Source organism: Phragmites australis, chromosome 9 (genome assembly GCF_958298935.1).
Source record: "Phragmites australis chromosome 9, lpPhrAust1.1, whole genome shotgun sequence".
Lineage (NCBI taxonomy): Eukaryota > Viridiplantae > Streptophyta > Magnoliopsida > Poales > Poaceae > Phragmites > Phragmites australis.
Window position 1 is genome coordinate 15,823,105 of NC_084929.1, and position 20,906 is coordinate 15,844,010.

A 20,906-nucleotide genomic window follows, 5' to 3' on the forward strand; every position below is an offset into this window, starting at 1 on the left:
AATCACTCCCATGTTTACAACATCCAAAAAGAAAAAACCCCTAACTTTTTACAGGCTAAGGAGGAGGGCACACTTCGTTGCTTCTGTCACTACTCGGGCCTGGCTCCCGCACAAAACATTCCGCCACCTCGGTGGCGACGTCGCGGACGACTGCCCGGGCAGCGGCTTCCTCTGCCTCAACCACACCCTGCCGAGTTGGCACCAGTGGGAAGGTGGGGTCTCAGCTGCGGTAGCAGGCGAGAACGTGCTCGGCCACACCTTGGGCTAGTGCACGCCCCTCTCGGGTCGCCCAGCTCCTAGACAGCGGCAGGAAGGGCCTCGAGGCGCCGGGCGATCTCTACGAACCCGAGGGTGATGTGGCCTATCGTCTCTGTTTCCAGCGACTGGCATCCCACAAACACACGCCCAAGCTCGGCTTCCTCAACGGTGTCCCACGCCTGCCGAAGGATGTCCTGCATCATCAGCTTCACGTTCGTCTGCTCTGAGAGGACGGCATCAAGCTCATCCTCAGCGTTCTTCTGCCGGGCCTCGAGACTGTTACCGTCAGCGGCATTGATGGGATGCCTCTCGCGGTCGGTATCTCCCGGTGTTGGGCGGCCACCTCGGTCTGGGATTGCTCCAGTTGCTCAGCCCAGGCCTTGACGGCCTGCTCTCAAGCAGCCAGGTCGGCCTCCCGGTTGGCGAACTACTCCTCCCGGGTGGCGAGTGCCGACGACGCCAAATCAGCATCTTCCTCACGTCGCGCGATCTGCTCCTCCCGGGCGTTAAGAGCTAATGACATTATGTAGGCATCCGTCTCATGTAGCGCGACCTACTCCTCCCGGCGGAGGACGTTGGCGTGGCCGCACTCGAGCTCGTCGCTCTGGCAGCAGAGGTCCGCCTGTGCAGACTGCATGGCCTCCTCCCTCTTGCTGGCCGCCTCCTCCCGTGAAGCAATCTGCTGCTCGCGCTAGGCAAGTTGACCCTCGTGAGCGAACAGCTCTGCGGCACACCTCCTTGATGCATGGTTGCACTCCGCCGCGAGCCGCTCTAAGCGGCTGGCTTTCTCCTGCGCGGCAACGACCTCGTCGCGGGCTTCCTCCAGTGCCTTCCGCTCCACGGCCACTTCCCGCATGGACTTCTCATAGGCCGTGCCTGCCGAGGCCACGTGGGTCTCCAGCAGCTTTCGGACCTCCTCCAGCCGGCCCCTCTCATCGACTGGGCGTAGGCGCGCATCAGTCGCAGGGGCCGCTTCCGAGATTGGCTTGTGGGGCTCCGCCAATGATTGGGGCAGTGAGAGGTAGTCATGGGGACTGACGTCGACGTAAACCCAGTCCCGACGCCAGTCATTCCACTTGCCGCGTAACACTTGCGGGATGTAGGCGTCACCGAGTCCCTCCCACAGGCGGAAGTTGCAGCAGCCGACAACCTCTACCTTGTCAGACCCCTTCTTCTTCCCGGCCGCTCTAAGGATAAAGAAGTGCTGGAAGAGCGCGACCAACAGTGGCACCCCCACGAACATCTCACAGAAGTGGGTGAAGATCGCTAGGATGACCACTGAGTTCGGACTCAGGTGGGCCAACTGGACGTCGAAGGTGTCCAGTATTTGCAGAAGGAACGCTGAGAACGGTGGCACCAGGCTGGCGGATAGTTGGCCGGCGTCACCACCGACGCTTCCCGCTGGCCAGCGGGCACCATCAGCTTTCGGACCTTTTCTGCCCCCTCCCGTTCATGAGGCGGGGCCTCGGCAGGACGCTGTTGGCACTCGACGCATCCCAACGGCCGCTTCCTACCCTTGGCATTTTTGGGGGTGGGGAGTGCACTGGAGGAGACTAGAAGCAAGGTGCGCCGCAGGCTGGAGAGAAAGCTCCCAGTGCGCAAGGAAGACGAAGGCAAAAGATGGCAACTGCAAGAATGGCGTGGGGGGTAACGGTTCGTTGCCCCTGTCCTTTTTCTATCATTGGGAATTCAAACGCCACATTCCTCGGCGTAATTTGCAAGGCGCATCTCCCTCGATTCGCGCGGTTTCCAGGCGCCACCCTCGATCTGCGCAGTTGCCTGGTGCGCCTTCCGCCTCATCATCACTCCCCTTGAAAGTCGTAAGGGCACGCGCCCTTTCGGTTTCCCCTTTGGGCTGTACCGGGAGCCTGGGCCAAAAAGCTGCAAGGCCCGCAAGATTTTGGCACCTGACGACAAGCCATGTGGCACCAAAGCTGTGATCGGCCTCGAAGAAATAGAGCCCCATCCGCAGTCTCTGGGCCTTCGCCTGCCGATGGGCCCGGGGGCTGCTATCTGTGACATAGGAAACAGGTGTCCCTGAGTCCCGAGGCCAGGGCAGCAGAATACCACGTGGCGTCTTCCCTCGGGGACCATCTCCCCGAGGGCCAAGAAGAGCCAGTTCCGGGAGGGGTGCTCGGGGCTATGAACAGTGGTCCCCGAGTACCCGTAGTTCCCCGAGGACCCGAGGAAAGACAAATGCGGGAGAGGGCACTCGGGGCCAAGAATAGTTAGTCCCCGAGTACCCAGAGTTCCCCGAGGACCTGAGAAGTCCCTTGCCGGTGGACCCCATAAGGGCTCAACGGTGAGGTGTCAATTGGTGAGAGGCCCGATGTTGCATTTAAGAGGGAGCATGGCCTGTCACTTCCAACCACTCCCCCCCACGCTTGTCGTACTGAGTACGTCAGTCCCTGCCACCTCCTGGTAGGAAGGTGTGGGGACATTTAATGTGACGGGTCGCATCGTACGTCACCCTGTGGGGCCTATAAGGGAAACGGCTTCGAGATATCGTCGTTGGGCTCGAGGCATATCGCCTGCCCCCCTGTTGTGTCAGATCTGCTCTGACCGAGAGGGCATGCGGGGCAGTTCGGCAGTTGCCCGGTGGGCCCCTCTGCATCTGCTAAAGATGGGCGTAATGGGCGAGAGGACCGGCCGAAGGCACATTTTCAACCCCCAATAACATCAAAATGCAGCCCCATGACGGTTGCTTTCCATTTATAGCTTATGGGAACTCGTGCCCCCGTTTTGGGCACGCCGAGCCTCCCCCGACAGGATAAAAAGGGGGGGGTGCACTTCGTAGAAAGGCAGGGCTTTTGAAGAGCAAGACGACTGATAAAGGTCGAAGAAGTCCAAGCGAAGTAGAAGCTCAGAGAGATCGGCACCTAAAGACCGAAGCTCCAGACTTAGATAAAAGATGTTGTAAATCAGAGATCCAGAGAAAGGCATTCCAAGAGCATTAATAGCATATCATATGCACAGGAGTAGGGTATTACGTTCCGTGTGGCCCGAACCTGTCTAAAATCCCTTGAGTATTTACTCTCACTAGCCGACGATCATCCGTCCCGCCTAAATCTCACATATTCGCATTAAATCCACGTACGAGGTAGATTCAGAATCAGCCCCCCGGCCGAATCTCAAAGTGAGTCCCTCAGGATCCCCGTTTGCGGTGTTCATCCACCGACAGAGCCCAACTTGAATTCAAGCGCGAGATGGAGATCAACTCATCGGTTTCACCACATATTTCTGAAATTGTGCAAAACTAAGTGGAGATTGACTTTGATGTTCCAATAGAAGTTTCTAGGAGATTAACGAGAGCTTTTATCCAAACAATCTCAACCTGAGCCGGTTTAAACTGGGAGATTGAGTCTAGAGTTGTTCCACCGCTTTCAAATCGAGTCCGACTCGATTCGCCTCTCTGACCCTCCCCAACTATATATGTTATCTTCTGATCATAACAGTTATAACTCGATTACATAGTGAATAAATCGTCAGATGTTTTTTCTTTGATTAATGTGAGAATTTTTCCAGAGTAGATAGATAGATACATAGATAGATAGATAGATAGCCAAAGTCTATGATTAAGCATATAGATAGATAGATAGATCGCCCAAATGACCAAATCCATATTGTACTAGCCAGCATGGAACTCATCAATGTTGGTAACGCTCCTCCATGAAATAGGATGCAATCAGTGTAATAAATTAGTAGCTAGTCATTGTGAACGTTACGAATCATAGATGACCAGCACATTTCACGAATACCATGTTTTACCCGTAACTGCGAGAGTGCCATGGACAAACCAGATTTATTAATTTGCTTTACAGCCATATAAGTACACGCATTCCCCCAATGGCCAAATGCATTCTAGTCTCGTAGTAGGAGCCAAAAGAAGAAGAGAAAACAGTGCCACGAAAATGGCGAAAACTCCATCGGCTTCCATCCTCCTCTTGTTGCCTCTTGTCTTCCTTCTCCTATCAATAGTGTGTAAAGCAGCCGCCGGTGATACAACTCCATGCACGCGGCCGCCTTGCTCTGGAAGTTAGTAATCAATCCGCTGTAGCTAGCCCCCTTTCGTCTCGCGATTTATTTCTTGTGGATTCTTCGGTCGATTTATTACGTCCTGTCGATTCCCATAGTTTGCTCGCATCCATCGGACCATGAAATGGCTGATCATCTTATCCCCTGACCATCACATTGTTGCAGAGCAGAGTTGGCCGGAGCTCGTCGGGAAGGACCAGAAAACGGCGTACACTAACATAAGGAACGAGAACCCGCAGGTGACGGACGTCGTGTACCTGATTTCGAATGTGCTTGGGCACGTTCTCCGAAAAAATAATGTGCTTGGGGCAGCCGGCGACGACGACTTCTGCTGCAACCGCGTGGTCGTGGTACTAGGCGCTCTGGCCTCCGGCGGTGAAGGAGTCATCAAGGTGCCACGAGTTGGCTAGAATTAGTGCCTGATGTATGTACATGGCAATAATGTAAGTGACAAATCAATAAATTTGTTAATAAGTTGCTGCAGGATTCCCGCACCCGTTACTATTTTGATTTGGGCCAATAAAAGTACTTTATGTTATGTTATCATACTAATGGTGTCATTACTGATCCCAGTAAAAAAAATCCTCCTAAAGCAATCTAGGAACGCATTTCCTCGCTTGAAGGCCCATTCACGCCGCCGGGTGTAACATCCCAAAATAAACATGAATAAAATATATCTTCTATACAAACAAAATAAATAAATAAGATAAATAAAAACAAAAAAGAGTGTATATATATGTATATATACATATACAAATGTATAGGGTTTGACCTTGTTTGCTTTTGTGTGCCATATATATACACACACACACATATATATGTGTGTGTATGTGTAAAATGTTTGAGTATATATGTATGTGTGCCTGTTTTATAGAATATATTAAATAATATACATGCTGTACATATATTAGTACATGTATGTATAAACATACATAGGAAATACAAAATAATAGTAAAAGAAAAGAAAATGAAAAAGAGAAACCCTACCTGCGCCAACCCCCTCTCCTCAGCCCAATCGGCCACCCTTCCTTCCTCTCTTCTCCACTCGGCCCGGTCGGACTACTGGCCCGTCTTCCTTCCCTCTTCCGGCTCTCTCCTTTTTCTCCCTAGGTCGCGCATGTACGTCATCCTTCTCACAGCCCGTTTAGCACACGCGATGACCTAGCCAGCCTCACCTTCCCTCTTCCTCCTCATGCTCGCTCTCCCCTCCCTTATCTGTTTTCGTCTGACAACAACATTATAAGAGGGAGATCATGCGACGTTCATGCTATAGACGAGCTGGACTCCGTACAAGTACCTCGAGATGAGTTCAATCGACCATCACGAAGACGTAGCATGCGCAAGTTCACACTGAGCCTGTCGGTGACATTGGAACCAGGGGTCCCCGAGTTCGGAGGCCAGGACAGTAGAATGCCACATGGCGTCTTCCCTCGGGGACCATCTCCCCGAGGGCCGAGAAGAGCCAGTTCTGGGAGGCGTGCTCAAGGCCATGAACAGTGGTCCCCGAGTACCCGTAGTTCCCCGAGGACCTGAGGAAAGACAAATGCTGGAGAGGGAGCTCGGGGCCAAGAACAGTTGGTCCCCGAGTACCCAGAGTTCCCCGAAGACCTGAGAAGCCCCACAAGGGCTCAACGGTGAAGTGTCAATTGGTGAGAGGCCCGATGATGCATTTAAGCGGGAGCGTGGCCTGTCAGTTCCAACCACTCCCCCCACGCCTGTCATACTGAGTACGTCAGTCCCTGCCACCTCTTGGTAGGAAGGCGTGGGGACATTTAATGCGACAGGTCCTATCGTACGTCACCCTGTAGGGCCCATAAGGGAAACGGCTTGGAGATATCGTCACTGGGCTCGAGGCATATCACCTGCCCCCCTGCTGTGTCAGGTCTGCTCTGACCGAGAGGGCATGCGGGGCAGTTCGGCGACTGCCCGGTGGGCCCCCTGCATCTGCTAAAGATGGGCGTAATGGGCGAGAGGACCGACTGAAAGCGCATTTTCAACCCCCTGTAACATCAAAATGCAGTCCCATGATGGTTGCTTTCCATTTATGGCTCATGGGAACTCGTGCCCTGTTCTGGGCACACTGAGCCTCCACCGACAGGATAAAAATGGGGGTGCACTTCGTAGAAAGGCAGGGCTTTTGAAGAGCAAGATCGACGTCCGGACAGCACCGGGCACCGTTACGGCGTAGGCTTACCTTCGGTGACGCCAACCCTGGGAGTGCTTTGCTTGTGGCGCAAGCACTCCTCAGGCACCCGCCTGTCCATGCAGCGGGGGAAACCCTAGAGGGCCGTTGGCTGCAGGAGGTGGCCGACTTGGTGGGCACGGCTCACCGGCTAGTACTTGCCAGAAGTTCCCGTGCCACCTCCCATCACGGTGCAACAAGAGCCGGACCATCTTTGGGTGGCGGAAGAACCGGCCGAGGGGGCTCCAGACGAACTGCTGCCCCCTGGTCACAACAGGAGCTCAGGACCTCCGCTTGCACCTCAATGAGCAGAGAGCTGTCGAGGATGCGCGTGTTACTCTTGAGCACCACCAGGAGTCCCGGCGCGAGGCCAGGACGAAGGACCAGGCTTCCTCTATGCTAGCCTGCGACCACCGGGGTTCCCCGGCGCGCCGACGTTCGCCCCCCAAGGGCACTGCTGGCGCTGTGGGATACAGTACGGGCTGCCGCGCATTCACCAGTGAGCTCCGCCAGGTCAACTGGCCCATGAAGTTTTGGCCAGAGCTACCGGAGAAGTACGACGGGTCCATCGACCCCGTCGAGTTCCTCCAAATCTACACCACTGCCGTCCAAGCAGCGGGCGGGAATGAAAGCGTAATGGCCAACTACTTCCACGTGGCCTTGAGGGGCTCTGTCCGCTCTTGGCTTATGAACTTACCCCCAGGATACATTAGCTCCTGGGATGATCTGTGCCACCAATTTGTGGCTAATTTTCAGGGCACTTTCACACGCCCCCGCTTGGAGTGCGACCTCCATGCCATTAAGCAGTAAGAGGGGGAGACGCTGAGGCGCTTCATACAGCGTTTCAGCCAGGTCTGCAACACCATCCCACGGATCACCGCCCATGGCATCATTGTCGCCTTCTGGCAGGGCATCCGCGACGAGCAGATGCTCGAGAAGCTAGGTATGCATGAGGTTGAGCCCGAGCACACCGTCGCTTTCATCGACGGAGGCGCATCCACGCCCTCCTCTCATCGTTGCATCAAGACAATGCAGTGTGAGGTGTGCTCGGCAACCCCGGGCGCTGCGGCCGCAAGGCCTCTCAAGTGGTTGGAGACCCCGATCACCTTCAGTTAGGCGAACCACCCCGCGAGAGCTGCAGGGGTAGGGCGACTACCTCTAGTAGTGTCCCCCACCATCTACAATGTGAAGGTTAGCCGAGTGCTGATCGATGGGGGCGCAGGCCTGAACCTACTGTCCCAGGAGGCCTTCAAGAAGCTGCAGGTACCTTCAAGGCGCCTAAAGCCGTCCCTCCCCTTTTATGGGGTAACGCCGGGGCACACTCTACCCCTGGGGCAGGTCAAGCTGCCCGTCACCTTCAGGAGCCAGGACAATTTCTGGACGGAGAACATCGTCTTCGATGTCGCGAAAGTCCCTCTCCCCTACAACACAATCCTCGGGTGCCCGACGCTTGCTCGGTTCATGGTGGTGACACACTACGCCTACCTCACAATCAAGATGCCGGGCCCTGCCGGCCCTATCTCCGTGCCCACCGAGACCGGCAGCGCCGTCTCCTGTGCTGAGCAGCTATACTCGGCCTTGGTCTCTGCTCGGGCCGCGGTCGAAGGTCACCCAGGGGGCCCGGGACCCTCTCCATCCAAACCCCGACTCGCCGCCGACGCCACTATCCCCACGAAGGAGGTTGTGGTGGGCGAAGACTCATCCCAGGTCATCCGAATCGGTGGTGACCTGGGCGACAAATAGGAAAGCGCGCTCGTCGCCTTCTTCAGGCTAACGCTGACGTTTTTGCATGGCAGCCGTCAGATATGCCCGGGATCCCTAGGGAGGTGATTGAGCACCACCTTGCTGTGCGACCAGACGCACGACTGGTGAGGCAAAAGATCCGGCGGCAGGCGCCCGAGCGCCAGTAGTTCATCCGGGAGCAAGTCAACAAGCTCCTCGATGCCAGCTTCATCCGAGAGGTCCTCCACCCGGAGTGGCTAGCAAATCCTGTCATCATCCCGAAGGCCAACGGCAAGCTACGAATGTGTGTTGACTACACCGACCTTAACAAAGCTTGTCCAAAAGATCATTTTTCTTTACCCCGCATATACCGGATAGTCTATTCCACCGCGGGGTGCGATCTTTTGTATTTTTTAGATGCAAATTCGGGTTATCACCAAATTCGCATGGCTAAGCAGGACAAAGAAAAAACATCTTTTATTTCCCCGGTGGGGACTTATTGCTATGTGTCAATGCCTTTTGGTTTGCGCAACGCTGGATCTTCATTCCAGCGGGTCGTGCGCATTACCCTTAATACGCAGGTTGGTTGCAACGTAGAAGCTTATGTCGACGACCTCGTGGTCAAGTCCAGAGATTGGGCCACCCTGCTGGAAGACTTATCTGAGACTTTCAATAGTCTCCGCACCACCCGCCTGAGGCTCAACCCCGAGAAGTGCGTTTTCGGGGTACCCGCGGGCAAGCTCCTCGGTTTCTTGGTTTCCAGTCGGGGAATTGAGGTCAATCTGGAGAAAATCCGGGCCATTGAACAAATTCGTCCCCCAGCTCGGCTTAAAGAGGTTTAGCACCTTGCTGGGTGCATGGCGGCCCTGGGGCGCTTCATCTCCAAGCTTGAGGAGCGAGGGCTCCCACTCTTCAAATTGTTGAAGAGGACCGGTCATTTCGACCGGACACCGGAGGCCAAGCAGGCCTTCCAGGACTTGAAGAAGTACCTCACCTCACCGCCCGTAGTGGTAGCCCCCTCTGAGGGCGAGCCTTTATTGCTCTACATCTCAGCCACTCCTTAGGTCATGAGCATGGTACTCGTGGTGGAGCTGGGTCTGGGCTCCCAGCCGCCCCCGAGCATCCTACAGGTCTCGGGGCTCCTCCCGACCAGGGAGTTGAGCTCGAGACCTCGGCTCCTCCCGACTAGGGAGTCGATCCCGAGACCTCAGCCGGCCCTGGCCACTGCGCCGAGCTCGGGGGCTGTGACAAGTCCTCGGGCGAGGCCACAGTCCAGGCCCGCCGGATACAACGACTGGTGTACTTCGTCAGTGAAGTCCTGTGAGACACCAAGATAAGATACCCCCAAGCCTGGAAGATGCTTTATGCAGTGCTCATCGCTTCCAGGATGCTGCGCCACTACTTCCAGGTGCACAAGGTCTCGATGGTAACCACATACCCACTGGGGCCGATCCTGCAGAACCGAGAAAGCACTGGGCATATTGTCAAGTGGGCGGTTGAGCTCGCAGAATTCGATCTGCACTTTGTCAGCCGCCAAGCAATCAAAAGCCAGGCTCTATCCGACTTCATGGCACAGTGGATGCCGGTCCCCGAGATCGATAATGAAGAGTTGTTCGCATACCCCGGTCAAGATGGGCCTGGGTACTGGGTCATGCACTTTGACGGCTCCCTCACGCTGAAAGGCCCGGGGGTTGGAGTGGTGCTCACCTCCCCAACGGGTGAAGTACTCCAGTATGTCGTGCAGCTGTATTTCCGAGCGACCAACAATATGGCAGAATACGAGGGCCTCATCGCTGGCCTCAGAGCAGCAGTGGGTCTCAGAATCTGGCGGCTGCTCGTTAAGGGAGACTCCCAGCTGGTGGTCAACCAAGTATCCAAGGAATACCAGTGCGCAGACCCGCAGATGGCAACGTACATGGTGTAAGTCAGGAGGCTGGAGCGGCACTTTGACGGCCTGGAGCTACGGCACATACCTCGCCGCGACAACGCTCTAGCCGATGACCTCTCCCGCCTGGCCTCTGCCCAGGCGCTCGTCCCGGCTAGAACCTTTGAAGAAAGGCTCACACGGCCACCCGTCCTGCCTGCCGACCAGGATGAAGGGGAACCCTCGAGCCTAGTTGGGGGAACCCAGGCAACACCCTCAGTGGGAGGTCCTGTTAGGGTGCCACCGCCCAGCGAGTACGCTGCGCTTGTCCGTAGTTCTCAAGAAGCCTCGTGGATCAATGAGATTCAAGGGTACTTGAAAGAAAACATACTTCCCGGGGATGATGTCTCTGCGGAGAGGATTGTATGGCAGTCCAAACGCTATGCCATAGTAGATGGGGATCTCTATCGGCGCGGCACGGACGGTGTCCTCTTGAAATGCATCACCTGGGCAGAAGGCAGTGAGCTCCTCACTGAGATCCACGAGGGCGAGTGCGGTGTCCATGCATCGTTCCGCACGCTGGTCGGGAAGGCCTCTCGGCAAGGCTTCTACTGGCCTACAGCCCTCCAAGATGCTTCCAAGTTGGTTCTATGCTGCAGGGCGTGCCAGTTCCATGCAAAGTAGATTCACTAGCCAGCTTGGGCTCTTCATACCATCCCCCTGTCTTGGCCCTTCTCAGTCTGGAGGCTAGACATCTTAGGTCCATTCCTCCAAGTAATCAGGGGCTATGAGTACCTCTACGTCGCCATTGATAAATTCACCAAGTGGCCGGAGGTGGTCCCAGTCATCAAGGTTACCAAGAACACGACGATCCAATTCATCCACGGTATCACAAGTCGCTTCGGTGTCTCGAACAGCATCATTAGTGACAATGGAACCCAGTTCACAAGTGCCCTGTTCAGGGGATACTATGAGGACCTCGGCATCAAGCTTTTCTTCACCTCTGTCACTCATCCTCAGGGCAATGGGCAAGTCGAGCGTGCAAATGCTGAGATACTGAAAGGGCTCAAAACCCGGACCTACAACGTGCTGGCAAAGCACGGGAAAGGATGGACCAACAAGCTGCCTGCTGTGTTATGGGCTAACCAGACCACGCCGAGTCGGGCCACCGAGGAGACACCTTTCTTCCTCGTCTACGGCACTGAGGTGGTCCTCCCCTCTGAGCTCACGCTAGGCTCCCCTCGAGTGAATGCTTACTCAGAAGGTGAACAGGAACAACGAAGACGCGACGACGTCAATCACTTGGAGGAGCGTCGGCGACAAGCCACCGTCCGAGCCGCCATATATCAGCAGAGCCTACGGCGCTATCGTCAGCGCCACGTCCGGGCCCGGTCACTCGAAGTTGGGGATCTAGTTCTCCAACGCGCCCAAATGCGCGAAGGAAGGAATAAACTCTCCCCCAAGTGGGAAGGCCCCTTCATCGTGACCGGTGCTCCGCGGCAAGCTCATTTCGGCTGTCCACAGAGGATGGGCAGCCTCTCCCAAATGCGTGGAACATCAGCATCTGCGCAAGTTTTATCCATAGGTGGGCATGATTGTGCTCGGGCCAACCAGGACAGGGGCCTTACCCCAGCCCAAATTGGCCAGGGGCTGTCACCAACCGTGTAAGTTAGCACTTCTGTACAAATTATCAATATACACTCATAGTACTCTTATTTTGAGTTTTTTCTCTCGAATTCATATGTTTAATCTGTTTGGTGAGATGCTCGATTTGTGCGAGAAAAACACGCTCTCTCATTTTTCCCGTTGATAAAAACGGATCCCGGTCGGTATGCGCACAGACGGTGACTGCTGACTTAAGTCTGTTATGGTAGGCTGTGGTGCCCGATTACGTGGCAGTACCCCGAGCACTACCGAGCCTCTGGGGTTCTCGGGTAATCCTACAGCTCGAACATGAGTGGTCGGGATCGCCTAGGCCCCAGGGGCGAGCTGTCAGTGCTCGGCCTGGTCAGTCCTACCCCGGGCACCACCGAACCATTGGACCTCTTGGTCATGCCTTTGTCTGTACACTTCGCCGGTCCGGGCATTCGAGAGGTCTCGGGTCAAAAATAAGAGCAGTCTATAATGAGTACTGCACTAACAGAGTGCACCGAGCAAAGAACCTTTGCCTATTTTCCAAGCTTACAGATCAATGCTCGAGAACCAAGCAGCCTGACCACAAGGGCCTTAGTGCCCAGGGCGCTGCTCGAGCCTATGGGGTCCTCGGGTAATCCTACCTCTCGGACATGAGTGGTCGGGACCACATAGCCCCTGGGTTTCCAGTGCTTGGGTGCTAAAAGGATGTCCTGGGGGCTCGCGCTCTGCACAAGGGAACACACGTTCCCGGGCGCCCCGAGCTCAGGACTCTCCTTCCTGGCCTGACTGGCTGGAAGGCTGGCACCTGCTCGATGAGATACTAAAGTCATATGAATTTCCTTTCATACATACGAAATAAATTATTGTTCATGAGTTATCATCGGGACCCTCGCATGCTAATCTGTTTGGCGAGATAGTTTCCTCATGCGCAAAACCCCACCCACGTGCTCGCTTTTCTGGAACGACAAAAACAAACAGTAGTTGGTGTACCGTACAGGCGGCGATGGCTGACCTAGGTCCTTTATGGTGGCTGTGGTGCCCGGCTGGCTTGACAGTACCCCGAGCGCTACCGAGCCTCTAGGGTTCTCGGGTAATCCTACCGCTCGAACATGAGTGGTCGGGACCGCTCAGACCTTAGGGGCGGGCTGTTGGTGCTCGGCCTAGTCAGTCCTACCCCGGACACCACCAAACCGTGGGGACTCTTGGTTGCGTTTCCGCCCACACGCTTCTCCGGTCTATTTGTTTGAGAGGTCGCAGGGCGAAAAGTGTTTACTGGTCGTGGCGTGTACCGTGCCAGGTGGATCCGTCTCCAGAGCAAAGAAGTTCATCATTGTGTCTCTTTGACTCAGCAGCCGCGCATTCACGAGTGCTCGGGGGCTGGACACTCGGATGGTCCCGCTGTTCAAACATGAGTGGCCGGGGCAACCTAACTTCTCGGGGGAAGACTGGGCTCAGCCCGGCCAGTGCCTCTCAGGACATCAAGGAAAAACAAACAACACAAAGAACAAATACAGAGCGGAGTTCGATTCTGAGAATGGCTTCTATTATTTTGAAAGGAACCGTTCAGAGGGGAATCACTCCCATATTTACAACATCCAAAAAGAACAAAACCCTAAATTTTTACAGGCTAAGGAGGAGGGCACACTTCACTGCTGCTGTCACTGCTCGGGCCCGGCTCCCGCACAAAACATTCCACCACCTCGGTGGCGACGTCGCGGACGGCTGCCCGGGAGACGGCTTCCTCTGCCTCAACCACATCCTGCCGAGCTAGCACCAGTGGGAAGGTGGGGTCTTGGCTGTGATGGCAGGCGAGAACATGCTCGGCCACACCTTGGGCTAGTGCACGCCCCTCCCGGGTCGCCTAGCTCCTGGACAGCGGCATGGAGGACCTCGAGGCGCCGAGCGATCTCTACGAACCTGAGGGTGATGTGGCCTATCATCTCCGTTTCCAACGACTGGCATCCCACAAACACACGCCCAAGCTCGGCTGCCTCCACGGTGTCCCACGCCTGCTGAAGGATGTCCTGCATCATCAGCTTCACGTTCGTCTGCTCTGAGAGGACGGCATCAAGCTCATCCTCAGCGTTCTTCTACCGCGCCTCGAGACTGTTGCTGTCGGTGGCGTTGATAGGGATGCCTCTCGCGGTCGGTATCTCCCGGCGTTGGGCGGCCACCTCGGTCTGGGATTGCTCCAGTTGCTCGGCCCGGGCCTTGACGGCCTACTCTCAAGCAGCCAGGTCGGCCTCCCGGTTGGCGAACTGCTCCTCCCGGGTGGCGAGTGCCAACGACGCCAAATCGGCATCTGCCTCACGTCGCGCGATCTGCTCCCCCGGGCGTTAAGCGCTAATGACATTATGTAGGCATCCGTCTCATGCAGCGCGACCTACTCCTCCCGGCGGAGGACGTCGGCGCGGCCGCGCTCGAGCTCGTCGCTCTGGCAGCAGAGGTCCGCCTATGCAGACTACATGGCCTCCTCCCTCTTGCTGGTCGCCTCCTCCCGTGAAGCAACCTGCCGCTCGCGCTAGGCAAGTTGACCCTCGTGAGCGAGCAGCTCTATGGCACGCCTCCTCGACGCATGGTTGCGCTCTGCCGCGAGCCGCTCTAAGCGGCTGGCTTTCTCCTGCGCGGCGACGGCCTCGTCGCGGGCTTCCTCCAGTGCCTTCCGCTCCACGGCCACTTCCCGCATGGACTTCTCATAGGCCGTGCCAGCCGAGGCCACGTGGGTCTCTAGCAGCTTTCGGACCTCCTCCAGCCGGCCCCTCTCATCGACTGGGCGCAGGTGCGCATCCGCCGCAGGGGCCGCTTCCCAGATTGGCTTGTGGGGCTCCACCGACGATTGGGGCAGCGAGAGGTGGTCATGCGGACTGACGTCGATGTAAACCTAGTCCCGACGCCAGTCATCCCACTTGCCGCGCAACACTTGCGGGATGTAGGCGTCGCCGAGTCCCTCCCACAGGCGGAAGCTGCAGCAGCCGACAACCTCTACCTCGTCAGACCCCTTCTTCTTCCTGGCCGCTCGAAGGATAAAGAAGTGCTGGAAGAGCGCGACCGACGGCGGCACCCCCACGAACATCTCGCAGAAGTGGGCGAAGATCGCTAGGATGACCACTGAGTTCGGACTCAGGTGGGCCAAGTGGACGCCGAAGGTGTCCAGTACTTGCAGAAGGAACGCCGAGAACGGTGGCACCAGGCTTGCGGATAGTTGGCCAGCGTCACCACCGACGCTTCCCACCGGCCAGCGGGGACCATCAGCTTTCGGACCTTTTCTGCCCCCTCCCGTTCATGAGGCGGGACCTCGGCAGGACGCTGTTGGCACTCGATGCATCCCAACGGCCGCTTCCTGCCCTTGGCATTTTTGGGCGTGGGGAGTGCGCTGGAAGAGACTAGAAGCAAGGTGCGCCGCGTGCTGGAGAGAAAACTCCCAGTGCGCAAGGAAGATGAAGGCAAAAGATGGCAACTGCAAGAATGGTGTGGGGGGTAACGGTTTGTTGGCCCTCTCCTTTTCTATCATGAGGAATTCAAACGCCACATTCCTCAGCGTAATTTGCGAGGCGCATCTCCCTTGATCCGCGCGGTTGCCAGGCGCGCCACCCTCGATCTGCGCGGTTGCCAGGCGCGCCTCCCGCCTCATCATCACTCCCCTTGAAAGTCGTAAGGGCACGCGCCCTTTCAGTTTCCCCTTTGGGCTGTACCGGGAGCCTGGGCCAAAAAGCTGCAAGGCCCGCAAGATTTTGGCACCTGACGACAAGCCATGTGGCACCAAATCTGTGATCGGCCTCGAAGAAATAGGGCCCCATCCGCGGTCTCTGGGCCTTCGCCTGCCGATGGGCCCGGGGGCTGCTATCGGTGACATAGGAAACAGGTGTCCCTGAGTCCCGAGGCCAGGGCAGCAGAATACCACGTGGCGTCTTCTCTCGGGGACCATCTCCCCGAGGGGCGAGAAGAGCCAGTTCCGGGAGGGGTGCTCGGGGCTATGAACAGTGGTCTCCGAGTACCCGTAGTTCCCCGAGGACCCGAAGAAAGACAAATGCGGGAGAGGGCACTCGGGGCCAAGAATAGTTGGTCCCCGAGTACCCAGAGTTCCCCGAGGACCTGAGAAGTCCCTTGCCGGTGGACCCCACAAGGGCTCAACAGTGAGGTGTTAGTTGGTGAGAGGCCCGATGTTGCATTTAAGAGGGAGCATGGCCTGTCACTTCCAACCACTCCCCCCCACGCTTGTCGTACTGAGTACGTCAGTCCCTGCCACCTCCTGGCAGGAAGGCGTGGGGACATTTAATGCGACGGGTCCCATCGTATGTCACCCTGCGGGGCCTATAAGGGAAACGGCTTGGAGATATCGTCGTTGGGCTCGAGGCATATCGCCTGCCCTCCTGCTGTGTCAGATCTGCTCTGACCGAGAGGGCATGCGGGGCAGTTCGGCAGTTGCCCAGTGGGCCCCCCTGCATCTGCTAAAGATGGGCCTAATGGGCGGGAGGACCGGCCGAAGGCACATTTTCAACCCCTAATAACATCAAAATACAGCCCCATGACGGTTGCTTTCCATTTATAGCTCATGGGAACTCGTGCCCCCGTTCTGGGCACGCCGAGCCTCCCCCGACAGGATAAAAAGAGGGGTGCACTTCGTAGAAAGGCAGGGCTTTTGAAGAGCAAGACGACTGATAGAGGTCGAAGAAGTCCAAGCGAAGTAGAACCTCAGAGAGATCGGCACCTAAAGACCGAAGCTCTAGACTTAGACAAAAAATGTTGTAACTCAGAGATCCAAAGAAAGGCATTCCAAGAGCATTAATAGCATATCATACGCACAGTAGTAGGGTATTACGATCCGTGCGGCCCGAACCTATCTAAAATACCTTGAGCATTTACTCTCACTAGCCGACGATCATCCGTCCCGTCTAAATCTCACATATTCTCATTAAATCCACGTACGAGGTAGATTCAAAATCAGCCCCCGGCCGAATCTCAAAGTGAGTCCCTCAGGATCCCCGTTTGCGGTGTTCATCCACCGACAGAGCCCAACTTGAATTCAAGCGCGAGATGGAGATCAACTCATCGGTTTCACCACATATTTCTGAAATTGTGCAAAACTAAGTGGAGATTGACTTTGATGTTCCAATAGAAGTTTCTAGGAGATTAACGAGAGCTTTTATCCAAACAATCTCAACGCGAGCCGGTTTAAACTGGGAGATTGAGTCTAGAGTTGTTCCACCGCTTCAAAATCGAGTCCGACTCGATTCGCTTCTCTGACCCTCCTCAACTATATATGTTATCTTCTGGTCAACAGTTATAACTCGATTACATAGTGAATAAATCGTCAGATGTTTTTTCTTTGATTAATGTGAGAATTTTTCCAGAGTAGATAGATAGATAGATAGATAGATAGCCAAAGTCTATGATAAAGCATATAGATAGATAGATAGATCGCCCAAATGACCAAATCCATATTGTACTAGCCAGCATGGAACTCATCAATGTTGGCAACGCTCCTCCATGAAATAGGATGCAATCAGTGTAATAAATTAGTAGCTAGTCATTGTGAACGTTACGAATCATAGATGACCAGCACATTTCACGAATACCATGTTTTACCCGTAACTGCGAGAGTGCCATGGACAAACCAGATTTATTAATTTGCTTCACAGCCATATAAGTACACGCATTCCCCCAATGGCCAAATGCATTCTAGTCTTGTAGTAGGAACCAAAAGAAGAAGAGAAAACAGTACCACGAAAATGGCGAAAACTCCATCGGCTTCCATCCTCCTCTTGTTGCCTCTTGTCTTCCTTCTCCTATCAATAGTGTGTAAAGCAGCCGCCGGTGATACAACTCCATGCACGCGGCCGCCTTGCTCTGGAAGTTAGTAAGCAACGCGCTGTAGCTAGCCCCCTTTCGTCTCGCGATTTATTTGTTGTGGATTCTTCGGTCGATTTATTACGTCCTGTCGATTCCCATAGTTTGCTCGCATCCATCGGACCATGAAATGGCTGATCATCTTATCCCCTGACCATCACATTGTTGCAGAGCAGAGTTGGCCGGAGCTCGTCGGGAAGGACCAGAACACGGCGTACACTAACATAAGGAACGAGAACCCGCAGGTGACGGACGTCGTGTACCTGATTTCGAATGTGCTTGGGCACGTTCTCCGAAAAAATAATGTGCTTGGGGCAGCCGGCGACGACGACTTCTGCTGCAACCGCGTGGTCGTGGTACTAGGCGCTCTGGCCTCCGGCGGTGAAGGAGTCATCAAGGTGCCACGAGTTGGCTAGAATTAGTGCCTGATGTATCTACTTGGCAATAATGTAAGTGACAAATCAATAAATTTGTTAATAAGTTGCTGCAGGATTCCCGCACCCGTTACTATTTTGATTTGGGCCAATAAAAGTACTTTATGTTATGTTATCATACTAATGGTGTCATTACTGATCCCAATAAAAAAATCCTCCTAAAGCAAATTGAGCTCGCGTTCCAAAAAGCTAATACACTCTATCGTAGTAATTGATTCAACATCTAATAGTTAAAATATGTTTCTGAGAACAGTAATTGAATAGAGTACATGTAATTGAATTACTAATTATTGTCATAATTGCCCGACCATAAATGTAGTAAACACTACATGGCGTTCTCATAAATATATTCCCTCTAGCTTCACTCTTTATCCAAACCACTACAACATTTTTGTTATCGGTGATATATCATTTTATTGTCAATCAACATGTCAGTTGTAGGAACTCAATTTGCAATTCATTCCCGCGGTATTCTATGCATCTAAAATGAATACATCCACTAAAAAAATGTAGGAACTACTACCCTCCATTGTCGTAATTGATGTTAGCTTTTATTGTTATCATGGCTGTATTTAAATATCATAATTCACTTCACTTTGATATGGTAAATTGATGTATATTTTATGGTAAGCAAAATACATATGATTTTCAACTGGCCTATATTGGTGGTGTGAGGCAATTAGACTAGCAGAGGCCAAGTTGGTCACGGTTTGAGTCGGGCGAAAACGGAAGTCCGAGTTGATTTTTTTTTCATAGTTTATGGATGATGCTTAATCATTTATGTATGTTACGTATACTATGCTTGCGCTAATTTGATTCAAACCACACTATTATATTTTTTTAGTAAATAGAGTAGCATTTTGTAGTAAGAAAAGAAATATCTCATTATCAGCACATGGTAACATGTGCGGTAATTTTACAGTAACACAATCAATACATCTCTTTGTTTCATAGATGGAGCTAGCTACGATGGCCGGTAGGATAATAAATGCCGCTAGATAGTTATGATCCAAATATAGTCAACATTGGTTTCGTTGCTGCAACAGACACAATCAAATATAGTCGGTAATTTTAGAAGCCTGATTTGATTCCCGTAGATCCGGCAATTAAGCATTAACTGATCCTCACAGTCAGGATGGTAGTTACGATTGGACCAATAGTTTCCATCGGCTCGGCTCACGAATAGAAGGCATGGAAAAATGTCTGGCTATTGAACCGCCTGATCAGATCTGTTTTCTCCGGCGCTCGTCAATTACGGTCTTGGGAAATCATAATTGGCTTGGCTCGACTACAACGCAATCGGGATCAGCTCAACGCAGAATCTGTTTCCAGCAACCAGGAGAGCCACCATAAGAAGTCTGGCTATAAAATAACCTATTTTATAGCTGGCTACAAATTATACCGTCCCCTATCTATGGATGGATGGATGGATAGATGGATCGCCCAAATGACCAAATCCATATTGTACTAGCCGGCATGGAACTCGTTCAATGTTGGTAACGCTCCTCCTTAAAATAGGATGCAATCAGTGTAATAAATTAGTAGCTACTCAATGTGAACGTTACGAATCATGGATGACCAGCACATTTCAAGAATACCATGTTTTACCCGTAACTGCGAGAGTGCCATGGACAATCCAGATTTATTAATTTGCTTTACAGCCATATAAGTACACGCATTCCCTCAATGGCCAAATGCATTCTAGTCTCGTAGTAGGAGCCAAAAGAAGAAGAGAAAACAGTGCCACGAAAATGGCGAAAACTCCATCGGCTTCCATCCTCCTCTTGTTGCCTCTTGTCTTCCTTCTCCTATCAATAGTGTGTAAAGCAGCCGCCGGTGATACAACTCCATGCACGCGGCCGCCTTGCTCTGGAAGTTAGTAATCAATCCGCTGTAGCTAGCCCCCTTTCGTCTCGCGATTTATTTCTTGTGGATTCTTCGGTCGATTTATTACGTCCTGTCGATTCCCATAGTTTGCTCGCATCCATCGGACCATGAAATGGCTGATCATCTTATCCCCTGACCATCTCATTGTTGCAGAGCAGAGTTGGCCGGAGCTCGTCGGGAAGGACCAGAACACGGCGTACACTAACATAAGGAACGAGAACCCGCAGGTGACGGACGTCGTGTACCTGATTTCGAATGTGCTTGGGCACGTTCTCCGAAAAAATAATGTGCTTGGTGCAGCCGGCGACGGCGACTTCTGCTGCAACCGCGTGGTCGTTGTGCTAGGCGCTCTGGCCTCCGGCGGTGAAGGAGTCATCAAGGTGCCACGAGTTGGCTAGAATTAGTGCCTGATGTATGTACTTGGCAATAATGTAAGTGACAAATCAATAAATTTGTTAATAAGTTGCTGCAGGATTCCCGCACCCGTTACTATTTTGATTTGGGCCAATAAAAGTACTTTATGTTATATCATAATATGGTCTTTGGCTAAAATTAACCCGTATCGTCAAATGGTTAGGTCTTAGATCAGTCTTGCGCTATATTCAGAGATGGGGCAGCCCCATTATCATACTAATGGCGTCATTACTGATCCCAATAAAAAAAAATCCTCCTAAAGCAATCTAGGAACGCATTTCCTCGCTTGAAGGCCCATTCACGCCGCCGGGTGTAACATCCCAAAATATTAACATGAATAAAATATATCTTCTATACAAACAAAATAAATAAATAAGATAAATAAAAACAAAAAAGAGTGTATATATGTATATATACATATACAAATGTATAGGTTTTGACCTTGTTTGCTTTTGTGTGCCATATATATATAATATACATGCTGTACATATATGAGTACATATATGTATAAACATACATAGGAAATACAAAAGAATAGTAAACCAAAAGAAAACGAAAAAGAGAAACCCTACTTGGGCCAACACCCTCTCCTCAGCCCAATCGGCCACCCTCCCTTCCTCTCCTGTCC

The 20,906-nt window shown here is 53.3% G+C and overlaps 3 protein-coding genes across 3 annotated transcripts; all 3 read left to right on the top strand.

Annotated features, from left to right (window-relative positions):
• Nucleotides 1–4,132: 4,132 nt before the first annotated feature.
• On the top strand, nucleotides 4,133–4,776 carry LOC133927933 (trypsin inhibitor-like). Its single transcript, XM_062374258.1, has 2 exons — nucleotides 4,133–4,293; nucleotides 4,459–4,776. Exons 1-2 carry the CDS (start codon nucleotides 4,170–4,172, stop codon nucleotides 4,701–4,703), a joined length of 369 nt encoding a protein of 122 aa, XP_062230242.1. The 5' UTR covers nucleotides 4,133–4,169; the 3' UTR covers nucleotides 4,704–4,776.
• Nucleotides 4,777–17,400: 12,624 nt separating this feature from the next.
• On the top strand, nucleotides 17,401–18,032 carry LOC133928214 (trypsin inhibitor-like). Its single transcript, XM_062374443.1, has 2 exons — nucleotides 17,401–17,549; nucleotides 17,715–18,032. The coding sequence occupies exons 1-2, from the start codon at nucleotides 17,426–17,428 to the stop codon at nucleotides 17,957–17,959; spliced, it is 369 nt and encodes a 122-aa protein (XP_062230427.1). The 5' UTR covers nucleotides 17,401–17,425; the 3' UTR covers nucleotides 17,960–18,032.
• A 1,663-nt stretch (nucleotides 18,033–19,695) lies between these two features.
• On the top strand, nucleotides 19,696–20,262 carry LOC133928022 (trypsin inhibitor-like). The gene is made up of 2 exons (XM_062374316.1): nucleotides 19,696–19,852; nucleotides 20,018–20,262. Exons 1-2 carry the CDS (start codon nucleotides 19,729–19,731, stop codon nucleotides 20,260–20,262), a joined length of 369 nt encoding a protein of 122 aa, XP_062230300.1. The 5' UTR covers nucleotides 19,696–19,728.
• The last annotated feature ends 644 nt before the right edge of the window (nucleotides 20,263–20,906 follow it).

What these genes read in the sequence shown, in the direction of transcription:
- LOC133927933 (XM_062374258.1), top strand. Translation starts at nt 4,170, where the DNA reads ATGGCGAAAACTCCATCGGCTTCCATCCTCCTCTTGTTGCCTCTTGTC. An exon ending in GCGGCCGCCTTGCTCTGGAA is followed by an intron (nt 4,294 to 4,458) that starts GTTAGTAATCAA and finishes ACATTGTTGCAG; the next exon opens with AGCAGAGTTGGCCGGAGCTC.
- LOC133928214 (XM_062374443.1), top strand. Translation starts at nt 17,426, where the DNA reads ATGGCGAAAACTCCATCGGCTTCCATCCTCCTCTTGTTGCCTCTTGTC. An exon ending in GCGGCCGCCTTGCTCTGGAA is followed by an intron (nt 17,550 to 17,714) that starts GTTAGTAAGCAA and finishes ACATTGTTGCAG; the next exon opens with AGCAGAGTTGGCCGGAGCTC.
- LOC133928022 (XM_062374316.1), top strand. Translation starts at nt 19,729, where the DNA reads ATGGCGAAAACTCCATCGGCTTCCATCCTCCTCTTGTTGCCTCTTGTC. An exon ending in GCGGCCGCCTTGCTCTGGAA is followed by an intron (nt 19,853 to 20,017) that starts GTTAGTAATCAA and finishes TCATTGTTGCAG; the next exon opens with AGCAGAGTTGGCCGGAGCTC.